Source organism: Hemitrygon akajei, chromosome 23 (assembly GCF_048418815.1).
Source record: "Hemitrygon akajei chromosome 23, sHemAka1.3, whole genome shotgun sequence".
In the NCBI taxonomy this organism is placed as follows: domain Eukaryota; kingdom Metazoa; phylum Chordata; class Chondrichthyes; order Myliobatiformes; family Dasyatidae; genus Hemitrygon; species Hemitrygon akajei.
This window is the reverse complement of record NC_133146.1, coordinates 60,467,349-60,486,281: the sequence shown is the minus strand read 5'-3', so window position 1 is coordinate 60,486,281 and position 18,933 is coordinate 60,467,349. Positions and strand designations below refer to the sequence as shown.

Below are 18,933 nucleotides of genomic sequence, written 5' to 3'. Positions count from 1 at the left end.
TGGCACAGTAGAATAGTGGATAGCATAATGTGCCAGCGACATGGGTTCAGTTCTGCCGCCTTCTGAAAGGAGTTTGTATGTTCTCCCCGGGACTATGTGGGTTTTTTCCTCTGAATGATCGGGTTTCCTCTCACATTCTAAAGATTAGTAGGTTAATTGGTCACACAGATGTAATGATTAGGTAGCGCAGGCTCGTTCGCCTGGAAAAGTCTCTGACCCTGCTGTATCTCTAAATCTTTAAAACACAACATTGCCAAAGGTAAAGGGATTTCTGTAATTCCCACAAGGTTCTGGAAAGATTCATTAACAAACAAGTGTTAAAGAATCATTTTATTGATACAAAATATTCTCAGCACAGGTTACATTCTCAGATTCAGATTAGATTAGTTTCTTTGCTTCTGCTACCAAGTCTAGTCCATCACCACCAAACACTCTAACTTAACAGCATCCAGGCATATTTTGCTTTCCAGTGTTCAGCAAGTACCGTAGATTCCGGATTTTAAGCCGCTACTTTTTTCCCACATTTTGAACAGCTTTGAACTTTGCGGCCTTTAAAACGGAGCGGCTAATACATGATTTTTTTCATGCCGCCTCGTAAACATTTTGCCTCATAACAGTAGACCAATAAAATTGATGAGTAGTTCACAGAGGTCCAATGAAATTGTACGATAAATCAAGCGCACTTTCACAATTAAATTATTGTAAATCAGTCATTTGTACTCACCCTCATCAACATGGAAAACACTCGAAGCATTGTGCTGCCTTTATGGCAGTTACTTAGTTTATAATATTTTCGCTTAGTAATTCATTTTCTAGTTAAAGTTAGAAGAGTTTTAACTATATTTGTTTTCTGTACTACATCGCGGGATGCTATGACGTCACACCCGGTTTCGCCGCGTCTTGTGGGAAAAATGCCGGTTTGTGATAAAACGGGACGGAGGGAGGGAGCGCATTACGCGAGCGGCTTTGGATCTGAGCGAACGCTGCTTTTAAGTTAAAGGCGATCAATAACTTTTCCTGGTAGGCTGCAGTATATATATTTTTTACCAGTCGTTAGGAGATATTGGAATGTTGTTCAGTAAAGAAGTATACGCAACGTATATTTAAAAGTAGCCGCGTTACGGGCACGGTTCGAAAAAAAGCATTTGCAATATGTATTTGTTTTTGTTACCATATGGATTTAATTAAAAGTTAAAAAATCCTCACGTGTAATATCTTTCTGTGTAAATATCTCATATTACAACGTGGGACACCTGCGGCCGAAAATCCGGTGCGGCCTAAAATCCGGTGCGGCCTGTACAATTAAAAAATTGATTTTATTTCTAAAATTAGAGCCAGCGGCTTTTAATCAGGTGCGCTCTGTAGTCCGGAATCTATGGTATTTGCTCCCTGTTGTACCAAAGAAGCTTAATATTTTTACAAGGGGATCATCAGGGAGCAGGCTATGTAGAATCCACGCCAAGACCACAGACTCAAAACAGTTACTTTTCCCAAGCAGTATGGCTAATCAACACCTCCACCCACTAATCTGCCCCTCCACACTCCCAACCACCACTACTTTATCAGTTCCTGTCAGTCACCTTATGTACTGACATCCTTGTACCTAACGTCACTTTATAGACATACTATCAGTGTCTGTATATAAGCTATCTTACATATTTATATTTATTGAGTTTTATTATAATTATTATTATCATTGTGTTCTTTGTCTTTTGGTTTATTTTTGTGCTACATTGGATCAGAAGCAATTATTTTGTGCTCCTATGTGCCTGTGTACTGGAAACAATCTTGAAATGTTTAATTTTATCCTTTTAATTTAATTATCCTACAAAGACTGTAAGCAGTTCTTTAAAGAAAATTTAATTATTTGGGTCAAATTTAATACAAGATGCATTACTAGCCCACAGTTGCAATGCAGCTGTCAATGTATATGAAAATCTTTTCATATTCATTGACAGCTATACCCAGCAGTGCTTTACGCCCCATGGATTCTGCACAATATGCTGACTACTACTAATCTTTTCTATTTTATTAAGGGAAAAGAATGCTTTGAAACAAATAATTTGGAGCATATTAAAAACTTGCAGAACCATTACAGCACAGAAGGGTGCAGTAAGGCAGTTGCCAGTACAACCGATTGCAGATGCTGAAATCTGCAGCAGCAAACAATCTGCTGGAGGAACTTCGTGGGTTGAGGGAAAGGAACTGTCAGTGTTTCATGTTGAAATCCTGCAGCAGTCCTGAGAATGGAAAGGGGAGACAGCCTGTGCTGGTGACACCCATTACCCAACACCCAAAGTGATTGCTGAAACTGATGTGAAAGTTGGCAGGCAAGTTGAACAAAGAAGAGGAATGGGTGAGGGGGGAGTGGTACAATTGGGGGAGTGGCAGATGGAAGATAGATGGAAGCAAACAAGAGAAGGACAGGCAGATACAAAAAGGTGGGAGAAGGGGAAGGTAACAGAGACATCTTTTAGAGGGTGAGAAGGAGTATTGAGGATCTCGGGCCAAAACACTGACTGTCTATTTCCCTCCATCGATGCTGCCTGCCTGCTGAGTTCTTCCAGCAATTTTGTATGTGTTGCTTGAGATATCCAACATCTGCAGTTTCTCGTGTCTATTCCATGAAACTTAAATTTTTTAAACGAGATTTTTGTGATACTTTGCCAAATTCTTTCTCAACAATCTTGATAAGCAATATCCAATTTCAACTTCTCTGTTAGTTCAAAAACTTTAATCAGTAAATGGGAAAAGTATTCAAATATATAAAAACCAAACCTGACTGTAATTGGTCCAACATTGCTTATTACTATCAGTTTATTATTTTACAGGCCAGAAGAACATTAAACTTCTGTAAAGTTATTTGCTATTTTATTCTCACTTAGCCTTACTGTTCTCTTCAGGCTCTCCCAATTTATTGCATTTAGCTCAGTCTTTGTCTGAAGAATTAATTTACCTGACTTGTACGTGTCACCATTTTACCACATTATGCCTCTCTTGCTATCCAAGAAGCTCTGGCTTTGGTTACCTAAGCATTTCCTCTTTTGGGAATATACACAGTCTGCACTTCTTTAAAGAGACCCCTCCAGTGGTCAGGGTCAACCATGGATGTTGTGTCACAGCTGTCTACATGATACGCAAGCCAGGACAGTATGGTATTGAGAGCAAGCTGTTGCTCATGCAGCATGCTCCCTCTTTCCACGCAGCAGATGAATCCAAAGGAACAGCAGATACCAAAACAGTTTGGCACCAGCAGCATCGCTGGAGTTGCCAGTCAGCACATAACCCAACATAGGACTGCCTTAGGGACTCCAGCTCTGGATTTTTCCTTTGGGTTTAATCCCAAAGCTTTACCCATGAATGGGTATAGCCACAAGGCAATAGAGGTTTGAGATCAGAGCTTAGCTTTTCTTATATAAGCTCCCAACCACAGCTGATGAGCCCCATCTGACTGAAGTGACTGGTTTTAAGGTGTTACCTTTGGCCCTTTTCCTGTCAGTAGAAATGGTTTCATCAGGCTTAGGAGCTAAGCCACACATGAAGGCCAGGAGGTGTCTTTGGTTGTCAAAGGCTATTTGAGATATATGACATTGTGAGCATTTAATAGGTAGTGGGAGCTTTTCCCCATTACACCCCTGGCTGTAACAACCTGAAGGAACCTCTTCTTTAAAGAGCTCCCAGAAATCTGTTGTGTTTCTCCTGTTAACTTTTGGTTCTATTTTATGTTTCCCAAATCCCCCTCATGCCATTTAAGTTCATCCTCTTCCAGTCAAGCAGCTCTATTTTAGATAGCTCCTAGCTCTTCTTTATTATTAAGTTAAACCCTATGATACAATAACCACTCTTCCCCCCAGTGTCCTCCAGTTGACAAGTGGTCCAACTGTCCCACTTCATTCCCAGGCACCAGAAATACCTCCTTCCTAGTTGGATAGAGAACATAATGGACATTCCAGAAATCCTCTCCTACCTTTCCCTTTACCCTAAAATGACCCCAATCAATGTTCAGTAATTAAAGCACCTTCCCTGCTTCTCCATCCCACGTTCCCACACCGCCCACCAATATCACCTCTTCATAGTTTTTTTCACATCTTTGTTAATTCCCTGCAGGCTGGCCATCATCCTTTCATCAACTGAAAGTGTACTTTTTAAACGTTCGTGTTAGCTTTTCAAGTTCTGACCATATGATCCATTCTGATGATATTGAAGTGTACCACAGCTGCAAACTCACCCCCTTTCCTAAGCAGACTATTCTGCACTCTTTCCATGCCATCTATACCACGACAGCAGGGAGGCAACGCACAACATGGGGCTCACAAAAGTCAGTCTATCTGTTCCTGTAAGAAAGGAACCTGGCATAGTGACTGCATTTTTTGACATTGTTAGTCATTTTTTGAGCTTCTCTCATGCTTTTACATCGTAACTTTAAAAATAGATGAGTTGTGATTGTTACTGCCAGGCTATTTTTCCAACACTAATTCATTCTAATTTTCAAGTTCCGTAGTGTATTAGACGGTGTTTTATCCAAAGAAATGTCATGTGGCCTTTGTTACATATTCTTTGCATCTCCTTAAAGTCATAAAGCTAAAAACTATACCTTTGGCTTACAATTGTTTGTCTAAGTTCTGTAAATTGCATTGTAGTCCTGTTGTAAGGAGTACTGTTTCTACAGACTAACCATCATGAAGTTTGGTAAGTGGGGAATTACAGGTGATGAGGGAAGAAAGGCTATTCTGCTGTTTTATAAATGAATAGTCTGAAAAAGAGAACAAGAGCTGGAATGTGTCCTCAGTCATGGTTTCGGAGTTTGAGGACCGGCTATTGTCATTGCAGAGTGCTGAAGAGGATCCTCTCTCTTCTTCTATCACATTCCTTCTTCACCGCCCTTTGCCTTTTCCAGCTATCACATCCTAGTTTCTTACTTCACCCCTCCCCCACCTACCTGCTTCACTCGTCACCTTCCAGCTGGTCCTCCTTCCCCTCCCCACCTCCTTATTCTGGCTTCTTTCCCCTTCCTTTCCAGCCCTGATGAAGGGTCTCAGCCCAAAAAGTCAAATATTTATTAATTTCCTTAATGCTGTCAGACCTGGTGAGCTCCCCCAGCATTTTGCATGTGTTACTGATCATAGAAGGGTTCCAGATCACAGAATCCATAAGTTGGACTCTACAGGTAGCGAGAATACAAGATAGTAAATAGGTTGCTGTCCTGAAGAGTGAACAGTTGAAGGAAGTACAAGAGTCTCAGAGAGTGTGCCACTCTCGTGTTGGTACTTAATGTGGAAAAGTTTAGGGAGAAATTGCTTCTGAAAGAGTGTATCCCAAAATGAGACCAATAGACAGGGGATTGTATAAGTGGGAAAAGGATTAGTGTATAAATGCAGTAATTACGGAAGGTTCCTTTGTTACAGGGACAAATGGACTTTTCTGCAGCCTTCATTGTGAGCCCCACACTGTGCATTGCTTCCCTGCTGTTGCGGTAATAGATGGCACGGAAAAAGTGCAGAATAGTCTGCTAAGGAAAGGGGGTGAGGAAATGGCGAGTGTGGAGCAGCGTGAGAGACTGAGGAACAGATGGAAGAGAAGGAATGCCAGGGGCAAGGGGTGGCACAAGTGTAGACACTCCCAGCCCTGAGACCAGGCAAGGTCATTTGATTCCAAACAATTGGCTTGTTTGATCATTATTGGTTGGTTTGATCATTATAGAATGTCCCTCTTCCCACTACCTCCCCTCTCCCTTCCCCTTCTCCCAACCCCTTCCCATTCTCAGTCCACAATATGGACCCATATATGTCATGAAATTTTTGCATCAACCTGACAGTGCAATACATAAAATTACTACAGTACTGTGCAAAAAACCCTAGGCACCACAGCTATATACATGAGCTGAAAACTTTTGCACACTTCATTCAGTATGTGCTATGTCATATGATGTGGGTGATCAATGGTCTTTCCATGACCATGATTGTTCGTGGCAAATTTTTCCACAGAAGTGGTTTGCCATTGCCTTCTTCTTTCCAAGACGGGTGCCCCAGCTATTATCAATACTCTTCAGAGATTGCCTGGCATCAGTGGTCACATAACCAGGACATGTGATATGCACCATTTGCTCATACTGGGGGGACTAAGCAGGTACTACACCTGCAAGCTAGTGGAAGGAAGGAGCACCTTACACTTCCTTTGGTAGAGATGTATCTCCACCTCACCTCCCAACTGTACAGTACTGTGCCTAATTGACCAACAAACGGATGAATGCAAAATATTCACAGCAATCATCTTCTATCAGTCTCACGTGGTTGAAGTGTACAGAAAAAAATAACTTACAATGGTGGAGTCTGCATAATGCTTCCTGTAAATTTCTTCAGAGTCCTTTCCAGATCATCTTTCGTTATGTGATCTAATTAACAGAAAAATTAAATAAACACTTAAGCTCTTGCCCTCTTGCCAAAAAACTGCAATACATTTGTATTGAAAATATTCAAGGTAGCATCAATATTTTAAAATATAGTGGATTCCATTTAATTATGACACATCATGACCACTGCATTTTGGCCCAATTAAGCGGCTGCCCCAATTAGCTGAAGTTTTATGGAAATTCTTCATATTTCCTAACTTAATGAAATCGTAAAATTGTTTCATTTTCACTCCCAGCTGTTTCTGGGAATGTTTGAATGCTTGAAACTGCAGTGAGCAAAACAGTCCCAAATTATATTTTGCTTAGTTCTCCAGAACCATCAGTGACAAAAATTGCTACTTTTTGATTACAAACACACACAACTGATGCTATTTAAAAACTGTGCACTCTAAACATGGTGTGGTATCTAGTAGTGCACAAGTTCACATCACTGACACTAATTGGAATGTTCTCCAAAAGTCTCGTGTTCTGACTAAGCCATATAGTATCCCAAATCAACAAATGGAATCCTGTCTATTTTCTAGGTTTCATTTTTATTCTTTAAGAGTTGTCCCAAATAAGTGGCTACCCCAATTAACCGATGGCCCAATTAATTGGAATCCACTGTACCTCATAATAAATTAAGTTTAACAAGTATTTGAAGCAACTCCACCACGACCTGGATGTTAATAGCAGAAGGATAACATCTCCACAGCTTTCCCTGTGTATTTTATTTACATCAGTTTGAGGAGTTCCTACCACATTTACAATTGGAGACTGGGTAAATGCCCTTGAAATTTTTTGCCCAATATGCAATGCTTTCAAAAATAGGAAGGATCTTAATCTTAATATCAGTCACTGCAATGTCGGCAGATTTCAATGTCAACTGGATTGAACACAATTCCCCAGTTGCCTAGCAAAGATCAACTGAGACTTTCCACATCAGAATAATCTCTCAAACTCCATCTCCTCAAGTTTAATTGTCATTCAACCATAGAGATGAATGTAGCAAAACAAAATAGCTCCTCTGGGCCAAGGTGCAAGACACAGTACCAAAAGTCACACAGCACATATATCTAACTACGATAGCAGAAAAGCATAGTCACAAAAAAATAGTGGATTCCAGTTAATTGGGACACATCAGGGCCAGTAGGTTTTGGCCCAACTATGCAGCTGCCCCAAGTAGTAAAAGTGTCGAGGAAATAGTTTAAAAAGCTATAAAATAGACAAACTACCATTTAACTGAGTAACAAATTACGAATGCAAATGAAATACAGAACAAATTATCACATTATCAAAACTACTACAGTGCTATAAAACTGTGCATTAATTCCTAATAGTTATCGACAGAGGAATTCATCCAGTTTGTGCTGCTTGTACTTTTGATTGACTGTAAATGAACAAAGTTAGCCCAGACACCTAGTGTAGATAATGGAATGCCTTCCTACAATGTTTCCTTTGAATCTTCAGTTTTATTGCAACCGTAATCGAGCAACTCACTAGCGGGGTAGAACTGCAGTACAGTCAGCCCTCCTTATCCACGGATTCCATATGCACGGATTCAACCAACCGTGGATTGGGAAAACCCGGAAGTTCTCTCTCCAGCACTCAAACTATTTTTTCCTGTCATTATTCCCTAAACAATACAGTATAGCAACTATTTACATAGCATTTATGTTGTATTAGGTATTATAAGTAATCTAGAAATGACTTAAAAGTACAGGCAGTCCCTGGGTTATGAATGAGTTCCATTCCTGAGTCCGTCTTTAAGTCGGATTTGAAGTTGGAACAGGTACATCCGGTATTATTTAGCATCAGTTAGTCAAACGTTTTTCTTAGTATATAGTACATATTTTACCTTTCTATGCATATAAAACACTTAAGAAACATATGTATTTCACTAATTAAACCACTGCGTTGCTTAGTAATAATTGTAGCTTTCATCAGGGCAGGGCCTTTCACATTATCCATTAAAATTGTTCCGATCGTTGACCAACTGTAGCCTAACGCTTTTCCAATGACCGATGGCGTTTCACCTCCTTCCAATCACTTTATTACTTCCACCTTATTTTCAATCGCGATCGTGATTATTTTTGTGAACAGAAACACTGCGGATTCAGAGCTGCACTACCAGGTCCTAATGTCCACCGTACGGAGACATGTTAAATAAAGTCCAGGGTTCCGCTGGGTCCTAAAGACCACCGCACTGATACATGTTAAATAAGGGACTTGAGCATCCGCGAATTTTGGTATCCATGGGGATCCCGGAACCAATCCTCCGTGGGTAAGGAGGGCCAACAGTACCTTGATGTTCTTAACATCCAGCAGTGTTTTGTGATTGTAAAAACGCTGTAAAGGGCAAACAATTACATCTTTGTTTGGACCCACTCAAAACTAATAAAGGACTAAAGAGTACCTACACACAAGGTTAAGGCTACTGCTGTCAGTGTTGGAGAAAAGCGAATGAAAGATATTATGCAAGGTAAGTCAAATTAAGAGAGATTTAAGAAAACAATAGATCTGAATTCTGAAAGACATTCACAAAATAACTCTTGCAAAATATTCTCTTCACATAGGTATATCATTTTCTTCATTTTATGAATTCACTGAACCTTTCAGGGGAAAATGCTCCAGTATCCACAGGTTCTGCCTAGTACACAACTAACCCAAGCATCAAAAGAACCCTAACTCCAGCAATTGGTTGGGAGATTGGTGGAACCTCAACATCACTTTAAACTCAAACTTGTGTAACGCCCTGGTTAAGATTTTTACTGCTATGCTGTAAGCATTTCATTTTAGCAGTTCTCTAAGAGTAGTCTGTTCTGCTTTCGGCCTGTTTGGGTCTGAGCTGAACTAAGAGGCTTTGTTGTTCAACTTGGGAATGTGGTGACAACCAATCAGCACGGTGGACTGGGAGAAGACAGGAGGGAAGACAGCTGAGGATGTCGTCCCTGTTCACAAGGAGCTTTGTGCAGATGAATTAGACTTCATGGAGGAAGGATCAATACTCCCATGGGAGAGCCCATTTGTTCGAGATGGATTTCGAGGGACATTCAGTAGCTGCAGTATGTACATTGAAGACAACAACATCTGGAAGATCTGGGCTCCACCATGCACAGGCGATTTCTTGTATTTTTTTTCTTTCTTTCCTTTAATATCTGGTTTCTTAAATATTTATGTAGTGTATGATCTGTTATTTCTTGCCGACGGCGATTGCTGGGGGCAGTAAATCACACAGTATTCACACAAACCAGGGTGTGGGTGGGTGAAACATCCCAAGCTCACTGATTTGCGGGACCAAAGTCCCATGATTAGGTTAGAGTTAAATCGGGGCTGTCGGGGATGCCGGACGGTGCAGTTTGAAGAGCCGGAAGGGCCTATTCCGTACTGTGTCTAAATAAAATAAATAAATAAATAACCAGAAGCCATAAGATCAGTAATGACAGGGTTCAGTGATGAAAGAACCAGGCTCAAGTCCGGAAATCAAGAACAGACATTTCAGTGAGATCAAGTTTACAAAGCTGAATAGAGAGAAGGAGCCAGATGAGTATCTGAGTTGTCAAAGAAGGCTAACAAGGATATATCTGAATTTCAGTGACAGACAAGCTGAGCCAAGGCCAAGATAAGACAACTTTGTGATGCAGCCTTACAGGTGACATGGATATGAGGTTCAAAAATAAAGTTGACTCAGATGTCAAGCTTTCATGAATGTCAGTTTCGCTGGCATAGAGAAGAATGGTATTAGTGCCGAGGGAATGAGGTTTCTGTCAGGAGTCAGAAACAATTGCTTCAATTTTACCCAATATTTACTGGGAGAATTTTCAGCTCACTAAGTTCTGAAAAAAAAAACATCTTAATGCAATGACAATGTAGGGTTCACACATGATCAAATAGAGTTGTACAACTTTAGTCTACATTGGACACCATTTCCCCAATTACTAATTTGACAATTTCATTTGCTAAGTGCTTTCTAATCCATCGCCAAGATTAAGTATGGAAATACTGAACAGCTGTTATATGAGGCAGACAGAAAGTCTATGTAAAATTATCATTTTGTACTTTTCTCCCTAAAATTCAGAAGCAGCACTTATCAAACAAAATAGAGGTTAGTGATTATCTGTGGCTGAACAAGAGACAAAGTGTTCTACCCTTTTCATAGCAACTACTTCATCTATAAACAAATACAGTGTCCAACCTGAGCAAAGATCTATAGAAAGGAATGAAGTAAATCATCAATAGATCCACTTGAACTGCAGAGTTGAGGAACATCTGTAACTCACCTATAAGAGTGCGAGAAATTTTTAATGATTACCTTAGCAGGCAATTCACTATCTTGTCTATAGGGAACTCTTCATATCAAAGTCATTCAGTGATGCCAGGTTATTTGCTCAGATCAAATGAAGGATATCTTGAACCCATAATTTTCTGCCTTAAAAGCATAAACTGCTTACCAGAGAGTAGATTTCTAAACATCCGTGCAGTGCACTTCCGAAATACAGAACTAACCAAACCTATCAAAGTTTTAAAATACAAGTATAGGTAATATTGGTAAGTATACAAAATTATGAGGGTATTGATAAGGTGGTTCATGAGAAACTTTTCTCTCATAATAGAGGCATCCAAAATGATAAGAGTATTGATTTAAGGTGAGTCATAAATTATTTAAATAATCTTCTTTTCACCTGGAGGGTGGTTACAATCTGGAATCCAATGCCCCAAAAGGCAGTGGAGCCAGGGACTCCAGTAATGTTGAAAAAATATCTGAATGAGCATTTGAATAAACAAGATACAGAAAACACTCTGGGCTGCTCATCAATAGTATAGATGGGCAACTGACAATTGGTGTGGACATGATGTTTCTGTAGAGCATTACTCTATCTGTCTTAATTGATAATTAAACTGACTTACTGAAACTTTCTTACCATATGATTGTTCTTCTGTCACCATTCCTATGGCATCAAATGTGTCTGTTGCCTTTCCAAATTCTCCAACAGTTGTGTATTTCTGAAAATAAATTGAACAGTTAAATTGCAGAAGCTTGAAACTGTTTTGACACAACCATCTTCACCATCTATTTTCCGTTGTAGTGTGTGTTTTTACATGCTTGCTCATTGCTCACATGTAATTCTAAAACTTGCATGGAGACGCACTGAGAAATGTTGACCAAGAACATGAATGCAATGAGATCCTTTGTCCAGCTTACTTCAGTTCTGCCTTTTTCAGCTTAAACCACTATTTGATTTTAGCAAAGGCAGTTAACAAAAGTAGAAAGATAACAGATTAACAAAATTAAATTCATAAATTCTCCAATTTAATTCAGTGCATTACATTGTGAAGATGAATTAACATGGTACCACTAATTTGAAGAATGAAAGGACAATTTCCTTCCTGCAGTAAATAGTAACCACATGAAACAAGGAATAAATACATTTAACAATGTGCAATCTGATTTATTATTCTTCCCCTAAGTTTTCAATTGCCTTATCCAGGACCTGACCACTGAATAAATTGATGTTCATGAATAATTTTCTTGTTTCCAGTAGTTTGAAGTCAGTAAGACCTGAAATGTGATTCAAGGTGAATTTATGTAAATTTCCCCTGATATCAGTTGAGCTTCTGTCTCTTTGAAAGATGCTGAGTCTGACAGGCATTCAACTGGCAGATAGCCATCTGCAAAATTAGTGTAGTCTGGGTCAGACTGCTGTCCCAATGGAATACAGCCTGCTAATAAACCTTGCCAGTGACTACACAGAGAGTGGCAAGACATTTCATTTATTAATATACTGTACCTATAAAAAGTATTCACTCCCCCTTGGAAGTTTTCATGTTTTATTATTTTACAACATTGAATCATAGTAGATTAAATTTGGCTTTTGACATTGATCAACAGAAAAAGACTCTTTTGTGTCAAAGTGAAATAGATCGCTACAAAGTGATCTAAATTAATTACAAATATAAAACACAAAAAAATTGATTGTTGAAGTATTCATCCCTTTAATATGACACACCAAATCATCACTGGTTTTAGAAGTCGCATAAGTAGTTAAATGGAGATCACCAGTGTGCAGTCAAGGTGCCTCCCCCCACCCCCCCCCCCAATTCTTCCCGGGCGTCTCAAGAAACGGCTTGTTAGCCCTCACCGGCAGTCTCCCAAGTCAGCATCGAGAAACCCACCTTTCTCCGGCCTCACACATCTAGGGTATACACACTCTGGTCCCACCAAATCCGTGAGATTGGGATGTCTTGCCCACCCAAGCCCGTTTGGGTGAACGCTGTGTGATTTGCCACCCTGTTACAGCTTTTTGCAGGAAATAACAAATCACACACTGCATACAGTTAAAAGTATATTTATGAATATTAACTAGTCAGTACAGAAAAGAAAAAAAATAAAAAGGGCCTATTATAATTAAACAGTCAAATGCGCACAGGTTGGAGCTCAAATCTTCCAAAAGTCATAATCACCGATCCCCAGTAGACTTCTACACCTTGGCTCCATCAAATCACGGTCCCCACTGGATCAAATCCTATGAGCAGTACTCTCCAGAATCTTCACTCTTCATCTCCCGCCAAACAAAGACAAAGACTGCCGCCGGTGTCAGGCACAAAAAAATAACCTGTCCCCCAGCCTCCTCTCCTGATTAGATGGCCCACATTCCTAAGCACCCCTTATCTCTAACAATAACCCTTCTACAGAAAGACCATTACATGAAATACCCTACACCATTAGCAGTGAAACCTTTACCAGGGCGCTACAGTAGTAAAAATGCACCTGTGTCTGTTCTTCAGTTGGAAACTATCCTATCCCTCAACGAGAAGGAAAAAAAGTTTTATAGACACCTGAAGGCTGCGGAACAATATGAAAACTTCACAATTCAAACATCAGAGGCAAGGTGTAAAGAACACAGGAGATCCAGCAATGTGCTGATAATCACGGCATCCTTCAGTGCTGTCAGTACAAACGCCAAGGGTCCCACCCTACCACGTGACAAGAGCAGACAAAGGTTTATCAAGGCTAGTGAGGCAGTCATCATGGAATGCAGCTGCTGGGAGAATCACTTGTAGAACTCTTCAACTGTGAATTTACATTGACTTGAATAATCAGGTCTAATCTCACTGGCACCACACTGAAAAAAGTCAAAAATTCCATAAATAAAACAAGTCCTCACAATCTGATGATACGATATTTCCATCGAAATTCGGGGGAAAGGAACTGCAGGCAGAAATCCGCAGCCTCATTGCTACATATTGAAAGAGGAAGGCATAACAGGGACATCACCAGAGATCCAAGAAAGGATACTGGGACAGAGAAAAACTGCAGTAACTACAAATGAACCTTCTTGCTATGTGCTACTATCAAGCTACATAAAGAAAGTCTTCTGCAAGGATCGCCACGTTGTGGTGGAGAGGCTAGTGAGTTCCTGAGATCTCAAGAGCGAAGCTGTCTAGATGCCATTGGGTCTCCCATGGCAGTAAGATCAAGGGATAAGTTCCAGACGAAAACCAATTCAACCAATTCCTCAATGGTGGAGTTGGCGGCAGATGATAACACATCACAATGGCAGTGAAGGCGAAGGAAGTCTGCATCAGTGAATGATCCCCAGTCATCTTGCATTCTATGCTACTGGACCTGACCTTGATTTGTCAAGGACTGTGTGGTGGCTACCTGTGCATCAGCCTCCACGCATTAAACAAAGACATGCATAGGCGTTCTCCATTAAGGGAATGACCCTTAACTGTCCTTACACATCGGGAACTCATGTGAGAATGCTGTTCTTCGACTACAGTTCAGCATTCAACACCATAATTCCCTCCAGGCTGACAAGAAGCTCAGAGACCTCAACCTTCATCCTGCCTTGTGCAGCTGGATCCTGGACTTCCTGTCAGATCACCGGCAGGTGGTAAGAGTGGGCTCCCTCACCTCTGCCCCTCTGACCCTCAACACAGGTGCTCCTCAGGGCTGTGTACTAAGCCCCTTCTTTACTCTCCATATACCCATGATTGTGTCATCACCCACAACTCCAATCTAATTAAATTTGCTGACAACACTACATTGATTGGCCTAATCTCAAATAATAATGAGGCAGCCTAGAGAAGAAGTCATCACCCTAACACAGTGGTGTCAAGAAAACAACTCTCCCGCAATGTCATATAAACAAAGGAGCTGGCTTTGGACTACAGAAGGAATGGAGTAAGGCTAAGATCAATGGATCTGCGGTTGAGAGGGTGAACAGCTTCAAGTTCCTCGGCATACATATCACCAAGGATCTCACGTGGTCTGTACATATGGCTGTGTGGTGAAAAAGGCACAACAGTGCTTCTTTCACCTTAGACGGTTTGGTATGGGCCCCCAAATCCTAAGGACTTTCTACGGGGCACAATTGAGAGCATCCTGACTGGCTGCATCACTGCCTGGTATGGGAACAGTACTTCCCTCAATCGCAGGATTCTGCAGAGTGATGCAGACAGCCCAGTGCATCTGTAGTTGCGAACTTCCCACTAATCAGCACATTTACAGAGACAGGTGTGTAAAAAGGGCCCGAAGGATCACTGGGGACCTGAGTCACCCCAACCACAAACTGTTCCAGCTGCTGCCATCTGGGAAATGATACCGCAGTATAAAAGCCAGGACCAACAGGCCCTGGGACAGCTTCTTCCACCAGGCCATCAGACTGATTAATTCATGCTGATACAATTGTATTTCTATGTTAGATTGACTGTCCAGTTGTACATACTGTACTATTTATTACAAATTGCTATAAATTGAACATTGCACATTTAGATGGATAGGTAAAGATTTTTATTTCTTATGTATGTGAAGAATGTACCGGTAAGTAATAAAGTCAATTCAATTCAATATTAAAGTGCCAGGGCCTGGGTCGGAGAGGAAGGAACAACCCAGGTTTGATCGATTTAAGCACCAGGCCAAATTGGAATGGTCAGTGTTGGGTCAGGAAGCAGGGGATGGGCTAGTTCAGCTCACTGCTCCACGGGGTTTACCCATCTCTGCACTGAACTGAGGCCACGGTGTGCAACAAATGGACTCCTGAATCAGCTACAGCGGTGACTGGCTTCGTGGCTGTGGACTCACTTTTGTGACCTTCAGTTCTGAATGTTATTTGCTTACTTTTATTGCTTGCACCATTTGTTTTATTCTGCACATTTGGATGCTTGACAGTCTTTTTATTTAAATAGGTTCTATTGGACTTCTTTGTTTTGTGGCTGACTTTTTCAAGAGACGAATTTCAAGATAGTATAATGTATACATACTTCGGTAATAAATATATTTTGAATTTTGATTTCTCCCCAATGATCTGAAATCTTTCTCTCTTTTTAAACAGCTCAATTATATTACTCTTAAAACTTCTATATACAAGAAAATAAATGCATGGCTCATGTAGTCTGGCTTCATAGTTTTACTCTCACACCCCAGGATCATTTTGATAAGTCTCCATTGTCCCACAGCATCAAACATTCAATTCAACTACCACAGCTCTAACACCAACTATAAATATGCTGATGGCACTAGTATTGTTGGCAGAATCTCGGATAGTGACAAGGAAGGATATAGGAGTGAGAAAGATTGTCCAGTTGATTGGCGCTGAAGCAACAACCTTGCACTCACTCTAAGTAAAACCAAGGAATTGACTGTGGACTTCAGGAAGGGTAAGTCAGGAGAACGCCTGATTGAGGATTCAGTGGAAGAAAGGGAAAGCAGTTTCAAGTTCCTGGACGTCAACATCTCAAACGATCTATCCTGGCAACCATTGATACAATGGATACATTTTCATTGATACAATCAGGAAAATGGCACACCAGCAGCTCAACTTCATTATAAGATTGAGAAGATTTGATATGTCACCAAATAATCTAGCAAATTTCTACAGGTGTACAATGGGAAACATATTGACTGGTTGCACCAAGGCCTGGTATGGAGCCTCCAATGCAGAGTCGCAAGAGGCTACAGAGTTGTAGGCTATCCAGTTCCATCACAAGCAAAACTCTCCCCGACATTGAGGAGATCCTCAAGAGGCAGTACCACACAAAGACAGCATCCATTATTAAAGAATCCACCCGGGACATACCCTCTTTGCATTAATATCATCTGGAGAAGGTACAGAAGCCCAAAGACCCACACTCATAGCTTTAGGGACAGTTTTTCCCCTCTGCCATCAGATTTTTAAATAATCCATGAACACTGCTTCATTATTCAGTTTTTTCAGTAATTTCTTAATGTCTGGCATTGTATTGCCATTGTAAAATAACAAATTTTGCGACATACATCAGTGATAATAATCTAGATTTCAATTCTGATTCAAATATGGCACTTTCAAATTATAGGACCTAGAAATGAATGGAGTTCTCTAGATGAGTTCCAGTCAATTGAAATGGAACTTCACTTCGCAATATTTAATTCATCTAATAGTTATCAACTGTGTCCCATCCAGGATCTGGTCATCTGTCACATTCTTAGGAATCTGGGGCAGGAAATTGTCCAGCTTTTACAATTAATGGGCCTCCCTCTGTGATTCCCTTGTCCACTAATCTCCCTCCCAAGCACTTATCCCTACAAGTGGCCTAAGTGCTACATCTGCTCATACACCACCTCCCTCACTTCCATTCAGGACCCCAAACAGTCTTTCGAGATGAGGCAACATTTCACCTGCAAATCTGCTGGGGTTGTCTACTGTGTCTGGTGCTCCTGATGTGACCTCTACACTGGCGAGACCCATTGTACTGCTTCATCGAGCACCTCCACACCATCTGGCACAAGCGGAACTTTCCAGTGGCCAAACATTTTAATTCTGATTACTATTCCCATTCCAATATGTTGGTCCACAGCCTCCTCTTGTGCCAAGATGAGGACACGCTCAGGGTGGAGCAGCAATACTTATATTCCGTCTGGGTACCCGCCAACCTGATAATATGAATATTGATTTCTCCTTCCGGTGAACAAAATTCCCACCCCGCCATTTCCCCACTCTGACATTTTACTTATTCTCACCTGCCTATTACTTACTCCTGAGTCCCCACCTTCCCTTTCCCCTACGGCCCACTCTCCTCTCCTAGCAGATTCTTTCTTCTCCAGCCCTTGACCTTTCCCACCCACCTGGTTTCACCTATCACCTTGCAGCTAGCCTCTTGTTCCTCTGCCCACCTTTTAAGTCGGGCATCTCCACCCTTTCTTCTCAGTCCTGATGAACAGTCTCAGCCCAAAACATCAACTGTTTATTCTTTTCCATAGATGCCTCCTGACCTTCTGAGTCCAGCCAGCATTTTGTGTGAGTTGCTTTGATTTCCAGTATCGGCAGATTTTGTTGTGTTGGTGACATATGTTAGTTTTACAGTTAGTCGAGGAATTAAAAATCTATACCATTGCATTCTGTGGAGCATCTACTCTTCTGTCATTTTCCAAATTTACAATTTCAACTTTTTCACAATTGATCCAACTCATATATGTTAAAATCAATAACCACCTCAACTGGTAATTTATTTTAACACGTTCATCTCCTTCGTTAGTGATAGGAAAAACATGGGAAATAGAGATCTTTCCATTTCTACTTAACTGAATTCAATTAGGAGTGGATTTTGGAATATTCGAAGATGATATTCCTGTGACAGGTCATTTTTGGTGATAATTCGTATGTGGATTTGGAATGACACGACGGACAAGATCTACGGGGACTAATACTTTGTTTACCTGATGTGGAACCTGTTGAATATTTTGTACTTACCTTCTCTCTCCATTACAACGTGACTTATAAATATCTCTCTCGCATCATTTCTTACATGGATGACTGAACTTTCCTATTTTACCATCTCAAGACTCTAAGCCTTGTTTCCCCTAAGCTCGATCTTGTCCGTTGTGTCGTTCCAAATCCACATACGGATTATCGCCAAAAATGACCTGTCACAGGAATGTCGTCTTCGAGTGGTTACCACACAACATACCCAGGCAAGAGTTACACAAGTGGTCCCACAGGATACAGTCGGCCCTCCTTATCCGCGGGTTCCACATGCGCAGATTCAACCAACCGCGGATCGGGAAAACTCAGAAGTTCTCTCTCCAGCACTTGTTGTTGAGCATGTACAGACTATCTTCTCCTTGTCATTATTCTCTAAACAATACAGTATAACAACTATTTACATAGCATTTACATTCTATTAGGTACTATAAGTAATCTAGAGATGATTTAAAGTACAGGCAGTCTTCGTCGGATTTGTACGTAAGTCGGAACAGGTACATCCGGTATTATTTAGCGTCAGTTAGTCAAATGTTTGTCTTAGTATATAGTATATATTTTACCTTTCTATGCATATAAGACACTTAAGAAACGTATGTATTTCAATAATTAAACCACTGCGTTGCTTAGTAATAATTGTAGCTTTCATCGGGGCAGGGCCTTCACATGCTCAATTATTCTCACTTATCTTTTAAAATTGTTCCAATCGTTGACTGACTGTAGCCTAATGCTTTTCCAATGACTGATGGCGTTGCACCTCTTTCCAATCACTTTATTATTTCCACTTTATTTTCAATTGCGATT

General features: G+C 40.7%; 1 protein-coding gene across 1 annotated transcript in view; it reads right to left on the bottom strand.

Annotated features, from left to right (window-relative positions):
• Positions 1–18,933, bottom strand: part of trub1 (TruB pseudouridine (psi) synthase family member 1) — a 49,317-nt gene that overhangs the window by 5,535 nt on the left and 24,849 nt on the right. Inside the window, exons 4-5 of the mRNA XM_073027831.1 lie at positions 11,311–11,392; positions 6,319–6,391 (exon numbers count right to left, since the gene is read on the bottom strand). Coding sequence (XP_072883932.1) covers positions 6,319–6,391; positions 11,311–11,392 — 155 coding nt within the window. The remainder of the gene's footprint in view (positions 1–6,318; positions 6,392–11,310; positions 11,393–18,933) is intronic.